At 37.7% G+C, this 8,636-nt stretch overlaps 1 protein-coding gene across 1 annotated transcript; it reads right to left on the bottom strand.

The window, feature by feature from the left end:
* Nucleotides 1-570: 570 nt before the first annotated feature.
* Nucleotides 571-8,214, bottom strand: Odam (odontogenic, ameloblast associated). The gene is made up of 10 exons (XM_021163889.3): nt 8,164-8,214; nt 8,032-8,073; nt 7,478-7,525; nt 6,206-6,442; nt 5,773-5,817; nt 4,282-4,386; nt 3,616-3,663; nt 1,798-1,869; nt 815-967; nt 571-600 (listed from the first exon to the last, which is right to left on the bottom strand). Exons 1-10 carry the CDS (start codon nt 8,212-8,214, stop codon nt 571-573), a joined length of 831 nt encoding a protein of 276 aa, XP_021019548.1.
* Between the last annotated feature and the right edge of the window lie 422 nt (nt 8,215-8,636).

Raw genomic sequence — 8,636 nt, 5'->3', positions numbered from 1 at the left:
ATCTAGAATACAGCCAGTTAATTTTGAAATTGTTCTACCATTGTACAATTCTTTTGTTATTTTAAGACTTTCATTTAAACAGGTAAGGGAATATTGACATTGTCACAATGTTTAGCATGCAAAGTGAAAGAATGACCTAAGAGTGCTGAATATGTAGAAAGCATGAGATTTCTTTTATATAGAAGCAATATATTGAACATTTATAGGAATCATATCAAGTTTAGACTATAGGCAGACATAACTTGAAAAAGTTAATTGTGATTTTTAAAAGTTAGGAAAATTTCATAATTGGCATGGTGTTTGCAGGTAGATATAAACACTATCTTGTTTCTTTATAATCATTAGGCTAAGAATTTTTCATTGATTTTCTGATGACTTTTCTGTTAAGAATGGTCATGGAATTTAAAGCATAATTTTGGCAAAAATAATAATTATATATATATATACAAATACACACACACACACACACACACACACACACACACACATATATATATATATATATATATATATATATATATATATATATATATATACCTACCAAAACTTCCAAGTGATTTAAGTAATCTCTTATGGTTCTCTTAGGCTATCAGTCTTGACCTAGCAAGAAAGAACATCACAAGAGCTCATATTAAAATAAAATAAAATTGTCACTCTAACACATTGATTTAAAACAATTTTTAACTGCTTTATCCAGAGTTGAGGCCACATATTATATTACTCATACTTTTATTGTGATGTCTGACTCTATAAATTAGCTTCTCACTTAGATCATAGACATGTATTTCATCAGATGAACCTTTATAATCTCTACCTTCTGTTCTGGAGCAATAGTTGGATCTATTCCAGAAGTGAAAAAATTGTCGGTGCTGGGTTTTGGTGAAGTTGTAGGCATGAAAACTCCTGCATTATCATGCTTAAAGCTGATTGGTTCTTTTTGTGGATAAAGCAGGCTTCCTTCTACTGGCTGTAGAGATCAAGAACAGGACAATGTGATTACAACTCAAGTAGATGTTTAACACTGGGAAGAATATGAAGTTCAAGGAGTGAGCGGCACAGGCAGGCATCACGTTAAACAGTTTGTGTCTTCATTAGCATTTTTAGCTCATAAGCTATCTTAGAAAGGTTGTGATTATATTTAAAAACTATGCTTGTACACTAACAACCACTTTTATATTGACTCTTGAGAACATCATATATGTCTGCTACGTTTTATGATTATAGCCACACCACATTTTCCCTTTTAACTTCGTCTGAAGTCTCCTAGCACATCTCCCTCCCAACTTCAGCTTCTCCTCCTCTTCTTCCTTCTCCTTATGCTTCCTCTTTTTCTTTATTTTTTAAATATACCCACTGCATTAAATTAGTTATGTTATTTTGTACATTGGTGTGGACCATCACTAATGCATGCATGGATTAATCGTCACCACCAAAGACAAATGACTCTGACTCTCTGTCTCTCTGTCTCTCTCTGTCTCTTTCTGTCTCTCTGTCTCTTTCTGTCTCTCTGTCTCTGTCTCTGTCTGTCTGTCTGTCTGTCTCTCTCTCTCTGTCTCTCTGTCTCTCTCTCTCTCTCCTCAAGCCACTGCCAACTGCCAAAAACCCTCAGCTTTTGACAAATTCTCACTAAATATTTGAGGGACTGAATGATTTAGATCTGGACTTTTAGCGATTACAGGGGGTGAACTCAATAATTTTTTGACATAAGTGTTTATATTAAAATGAATACCCCTGGAGGACCTTCTAAGTTCACTACTCAATTTCCAGTTGCTGCAAACGTTTTGTAAGGACTCTTACCATTCCAGGAGTTTCCGGAGCTGTGCCTACAAAGCTGTCAAAAGCTAAGTGCTGCTGCCCTCCTGGTACCCCCTGAAGAAGCAGAAAGTTAACGATATTTAAATCAGTGACAAATCATTACACATTCTTCTGCCAGCCATCGCACTCAAGCAGTCATCAGCTTTTTCACAGGCTGGACCTAGGTTGCCTCGCTCATATGTAGCAGATGTGCAGCTTGACCTTCATGTGGGTCCTGAACAAGTGGAACCAGGCTATCAAAAAAGCTGTTGCCAGGAGCCGGTCATGGTGGCGCACACCTTTAATCCCAGCACTCAGGAGGTAGAGGCAGGTAGATTTCTGAGTTCAAGGCCAGCCTGGTCTACAAAGTGAGTTCCAGGACAGCCAGGGCTATACAGAGAAACCCAGTCTCGAAAAAAACAAAAACAAAAGCTAAGCTGTTGCCTATATGTGGGATATGTTCTACTAGTTGGGCTACCTTGTTTGGCCTCAGGGGGAGAGGATACTGTCTAGCCTCAGACTTGATGCACCTGTGTTTGTGTGTGTGATACCCAGGAAGACTCATACCTGCTCAGAGGAGAAGGAGAGGGAAGATGGGGGGGGGGGGGGCAGGGAGGATGGGAGAAGATTATGGGAGTGGACCAGAAAGGGGGCAGAGAGATGGTGATGGTGTATAAAAGTAAAGTGAATAAAAAAAAAAAAAAAACAAGGGGGGGGAGAGAGAGAGAGAGAGAGAGAGAGAGAGAGAGAGAGAGAGAGAGAGAGAGAGAGAGAGAGAGAGAGAGATTCCTGGCAGGTAGAGAACTGTTCTGACAGTTAGGATTCAGAGTGTAGAGCATTGGTTTCATAGAAGGGTGTTTTGAACATGATGAAGTTAGAAAGGTGGAATTTTATAACGCTATTTAAAGAAAAATTTAAGAGAGCAAGTACGAGTGTCCTCACATCCTGGCTCCTGCTAATGTCTTGATTCCCAGTCACAGCCTATTGCACTATCTGCTGTCTCTTTAAGAGACATGTAAGAAATCTTCTTTTAAAATTTTATTTCATTTTAATTTTTTTACACTCCATATTTCATTCCGCGCTCTCCATCCACCCTCCGACTACTTCCCACCCCAAACCTCCTCCCCACCCCACCCAATCTCCAAGTGGATGCCCCCAACCCCACCCCACCTGACCTCTAAACTCCCTGGGGCCTCCAGTCTCTTGAGGGTTAAGTACATCATCTCTGAATGAACACAGACCCAGCATTCTTCTACTGTATGTGTGTTGGTGGTCTCATATCAGCTGCTGTATGCTGTCTATTTGGTGGTCCAATGTTTGAGAGATCTTAGGGGTCCAGATTAATTGAGACTGCTGGTCCTCCTACAGGGTGACCCTTCTCCTCAGCTTCTTTCAGCCTTCCCTAATACGACAATAGGGGTCAGCTGTTTCTATCCAGTGGTTGGGTGCAAATATCTGCATCTGACTCTTTTAGCTGCTTGTTGGGTCTTTTGGAGGGCATTCATAAAAACCCTTTTTTGTGAGCACTCCATACCCTCAGTAATAGTATCAGGCCTTGGGACCTCCCCTTGAGCTGGATCCTACTTTGGGCCTGTTGCTGGACCTTCTTTTCCTCAGAATCCTCTCCATTTACATCCCTGTAAGAAATCTTTTATGATTTCTTATTTATGTTCTCATAGCAATGTGTACATAATTCTGACTTCATTCATCTATAAGTGTTTTCTGGATATTTTTTTCTATCTGAAAGATACCCATGTTTTTAATAGACAAGCAAGTAGCTCCAAATATATTTTCAGAAATCAAAATTATGTATTTACTCACAGGTTCTGCTTGTGGTGGTGCAAATCCAAATTGATTATAGAAAGGTATCTGCCAGGATTTTGAGAAAGCGTTAGACTTATTGTGATAATTTTGGACATAAATTTCTGAGAAATGATTACTTAAAATTACATATCTTTTACATTAACTAAATGCTTTTGGAGAATCCACATGCTTTAGTTTCAAAATATTATCATTAAATGTCAAGATATCTTTTAATGCCAAACCATAAGAGATCTGAATTTACATTAAAATTCTCAGAATTTTTGCTATATTTGCAAAACTGAAATATAGTTATCAAATTGTGTCTTAGGTTCTAGTGACCACAAATATTTTCCTTAGCAATCTTTTATATCTTGATATTTTAAATATATTCACATATATGTCTTTATATTTAAGTGGTGAATTCTTCTAGATTCTGAATGTGAGAAACATCAAATTGACGGAAAAAATCAGTTTTGAGCCTTATTTCATTAGAACCATTTGCTGATTTTGCTCCTTATAATTATAGGCTTATTATACAGGTATGCTAAGAGGAGAGCTACTATGTCCTATTCTGTGAGGTCAAGTGGTCAAGAACATGCACTAGATATTCTTAATTATTCTTTCTGCAGGGAACTTACCTTATTCTGAAATAGAACCACAGAATAAACCAAACACTCACAGTACCTGTTCCTCAAATAGCTGCTGCCCTGTGTGCTGGGGTGAGGATGTGACAGTCTGCTGAGGTTGCTCCCAGGGCAAAAGCATGTAAACTGGATAGTACTGAAACATCTGTAGACATGGGAGTACATGAGGGAGCCCATTAGATTAGGATGTGCAATGCTCTTCACTCTTTTACCATTGTTAATACTATAAAGGTGGTTACACAGGTATAAACTACCATTCCAAGCAAATGTACTATGCATAGCAGATGTACAGTGCTTCTCAAATTGTGAAACAACTTGAAGCCAACATGAAACAGGACTTTATTTGTAAGAATACATATTCAAACACGTTTGGATATAGTAGATTAAACTAAGGTAGGAAGCATGCCAAGAGTAAAAAAAATCACCCATTAAGCCTCCAGAGACCTAAGAATGTTTGTCTGGTTGGGTAGAGTTTTAATATCTCAGGTTTAACATAGAGCTTAGGAGTTTATAATTCTAGAAATAGCCCACAAAGCTTTTGACATACGCCTATGCAGAGAGCCACTGGATTAGTGGTTGAAAAGGGGGTAGAGGACTGATTTCTAACAGGCATTTGGTTCATGGGGTTAAGATTCTCAATCTCATTAAATCTATGTTTCCTGGACCTTAAAATGAAGTAATTGTATTTGTCACATATCTGACTCACTACATACCTAAGAATATACAGTGAGATAATGTCTAGAATTGTGTTATTATGTAATGACAGTGTGAGTGAAACTTAATTACATAATTATACTTATAGAAGATCCAAGCAGAATAACTTTGTTTGAACAAGTCAACAGTCTTCATGTGAATCACAATTTATATATAGCCATGTTCCTTTGAATCTGAGTTATTATACAATTGATTATCCTAATATTGACAGGGTTTCTATAGTCACATAATTTATTAGTTTAATATTAATTTTTTTCTTCCTGAAGAGAAATACTCACTTAATTATAATATGGAATTATATTTTAAATACTGCATAAAAGAGACTGGGAAAGTTTTCAGAGGAAATTTTATAATAGGCCAATAATGTGTGTTAATGTTATTTATAATAATAAATATGATTATCATCATTTATGCTATTTATAACTACACACCAGGTGCAAATGCAAAATCATATGAAACAAAATTTGGGAAGGCAAAAATGTCAACTCATGTTTTTATTTTTTAGTTCTTCCCCAGTACTGGAGCTTAAATACAGAGAAGACATGCTACTGGTCTTATTGGACTCATTCACTTACAGCATAGTGATGTCATAGGTATTCAAGGGTCCTAGAGACTCATTTCAGCTGCCTGTTCTTAAAAAAATCATCTTAGGCCAACATCAGCAGATGCCCAGAGGCCACTTATGGTGCCTCTAGACAGTGGTGGGTGGTGCACAGCCTTGACAGCCCTGATACTGGAAACCCAAGGGAACAAAAGGGAGTAAAAAGGAGAGTGAAATGAGCCTTTCTGTCTTTGTCAAGGAATTCTCTTCACTTACCTGTGTTTGGTCTTGAGGTACTTTGACAGGTACCACATAGGACATCTGAGGAAAAGAATAGTCAAAAGTCATATAAGCAAATCACTCTTGACTTGTTATTTGCAATTCTTGGTCTGATTTCCCTAGACCTAGCTTCCCATGAATCATTTCACTAGCAATGCTCCATTAAAGTTTCTCTTCTACATGAGCTATAATTCATATAAATTCTGCTTACACATGTTGTTTTAGTTCCTGGTTATTGACTATATTCTAGGGCAATTGGTTTTAATGTTATTTTTATGTTAAAAATCAGACAATATAAGGAGATACTTTCAGGGGTGGTTGCAATAGTAGAGGAGAAAACTTCATTAAAATCTTGTCATATTTCCAAGCTAATTCGCAATAACCTGTATACCCTGTGTGACAGCAGCAAGATGGAAGGAGCTTCACTTACAGGGCCAGCATTCTGCTGGGTCTGAGGTGGTGTCTGCTGCTGAGAGAGGTCTGTCTGGCCAGCCTGGCCTCCTGGGGCAAGTCCAACCTGTCTTGATAAAGGTATCTGATTTGGGAATAGTCCAGCAAAGCTCTCTAGTGTTGAGAGAGCAAACTGTGGGCGGCCTGAGACCTGAGCCTGCTGCTGCTGCTGCTGCAGAAACCCAGGGAAGGGAGGAATCCAGGAGTTGAAGGCACCCTGTGAAAAGCAAAGATCGAAGGGAATGGTTACTCTTTTATGAGAAAGAAAGAAAGAAAGAAAGAAAGAAAGAAAGAAAGAAAGAAAGAAAGAAAGAAAGAAAGGAAGGAAGGAAGGAAGGAAGGAAGGAAGGAAGGAAGGAAGAAAGAAAGAAAGAAAGAAAGAAAGAAAGAAAGAAAGAAAGAAAGAAAGAAAGAGAAGGAAAGAAAGAGAGAAAGAAAGAAAGAAAGAAAGAAAGAAAGAAAGAAAGAAAGAAAGAAAGAGAGGAAAGAAAGAGAAAGAGAGAAGAGAAAGAGAGAAAGAAAGAAAGGAAGGAAGGAAGAAAGAAAGAAAGAAAGAAAGGAAGGAAGGAAAGAAGAAAGAGAGGAAAGAAAGAAAGAGAGAAGAGAAAGAGAGAAAGAAAGAAAGAAAGAAAGAAAGAAAGAAAGAAAGAAAGAAAGAAAGAAAGAAAGGAAGGAAGGAAGGAAGGAAGGAAGGAAGGAAGAAAGAAAGAAAGAAAGAAAGAAAGAAAGAAAGAAAGAAAGAAAGAAAGAAGGAAATTGAAATCAACCCCCAGTAAGAAAGGCAAAAAGAGAAGACAGCATCTCAACAACTAATAAATGTCACAGTTTTCAAATGATGAGAAACATGGGACACAAAAAGTTAATAGAACAGCACAAGTTTCTGCAGATCTTTGACTGGAATCAAAAGACCTGCCCCCTATTCCTCATGGTTGGCTATATGTGGCTTGTTTAAAAAAGTTAAGTGTGTCAAAAATCAACAGAATTACTATGTGGCACATAACAATTTTTTTTACAACCCCAAAGCTGCCCCCCCTTCCAGTCTCCTCTCATTGAGTTCCTTCCCCCCATCTCTCCTCCCCTTCTCCTCTGCAAGGATGGGGGCCTCCTTGATATCATCTCCCCACCCTGGTTCATCAAGTTATACCATTTTTTAAAACAAGTATAAGTAAATGAATTTTGTTCTCATCCCATACCATAAGAAATGCTCATTAGAAATATATTCCCTTTGAACTGAATCATTACATAGCAGTACCTGGAACTGCAGTGGCAAAAGTTGACCATTATTAAGATTCAGGAGTAGCTAGAAAAGGAGAGACAAGATGGAAACCAGATGACTATGCAGTCTGAAGTGTTTTCTGTAGATAGAGTACAAGGCAGTGCTGGTTGATCAACTCTCAATTTGCAGGCCCACATTTCCCCAACAATACTGCATTAAATCACAGTGATTAGATGAGTTAGAGTTAAAAGCAAGGCTTGGGTTTAACAGTGCCATCCCTACTGTGTGACTACAAGAGTGCACAGTTTCAGCTCATCCCAGTGGCTTGGGTATTTTCTATGTTTATACATTGATTTTTAAGATCCACATAGGGTGTTATTGGAACAAAGTAAACAAATGATGCTGTATTTGTGTTTGGGGAATTATAAGGAGGAAAAACACTCTTTAACAAGGTAGGCACAACAGCCATGCAACTCGGAAATATGTTTAGAAATATTTAAGACCTACAGGGCTGGATGCAGAATTTTATCTCTTCCCAGTGTGTCTTCACATACAGAATGCAGGAGAATGTTTTAATAACTTAAACTAACCTCATGACTGTTGCTAGCAGACAATAGACGCTGCGAGATAAGCTAAAAAAAGAAAAAAGAAACAAAGAAAAGCTGTGAAGGTGGGTAATAGCATGGGTTTATATGTAATCTGAAGCACAATGAAACACTTACCGGGGCTGATGATGTAGCTCCTATGAGTCCAAGAAGAATTATAATTTTCATTTTCAGATGATATACCTATACAGCAAGTTGTGACACATAGCTTTAAAAGAGACTTTTTGCTTAAAGGACTGGCAAATTCATCATATCGCCTATCAAATCCAAGTAAATAGTTGATTCTGTTCTTCAAGTCTAATGTTTTACAGCTCAAAATAAAATGTTATTATAATAACCATTTTCTCATTTTCTCTCAGTGTAGCTATTTATGGGGAAGAGCTGTTTGCTTGACCATAAAGTTCATTTAGTGGCAGGTGATTATTGGGCTCTGACAGAAGTGAATGCCCCATGGAGCCCCCACCTGGAGTTTAACTGAATGGATACTTATTATTAGTATGATCTTAATGTTCTTAGTGAAAAGACATCATAAGAAAAATCTAAGAATCCTAAGCAAAAGAGAAAAATTTCCACAAGAAGTCTAATAATGC

This window comes from Mus caroli, unplaced genomic scaffold, assembly GCF_978045245.1.
Source record: "Mus caroli unplaced genomic scaffold, Mus_caroli_1 scaffold_4, whole genome shotgun sequence".
Classification (NCBI taxonomy): domain Eukaryota; kingdom Metazoa; phylum Chordata; class Mammalia; order Rodentia; family Muridae; genus Mus; species Mus caroli.
This window is presented reverse-complemented; position numbering and strand designations above follow the sequence as displayed.

What these genes read in the sequence shown, in the direction of transcription:
- Odam (XM_021163889.3), bottom strand. Translation starts at nt 8,214, where the DNA reads ATGAAAATTATAATTCTTCTTGGACTCATAGGAGCTACATCATCAGCC. An exon ending in GAGCTACATCATCAGCCCCG is followed by an intron (nt 8,074 to 8,163) that starts GTAAGTGTTTCA and finishes TTCTTTTTTTAG; the next exon opens with CTTATCTCGCAGCGTCTATT. An exon ending in CTATTGCTCCAGAACAGAAG is followed by an intron (nt 601 to 814) that starts GTAGAGATTATA and finishes CTTTCTTGCTAG; the next exon opens with GTCAAGACTGATAGCCTAAG.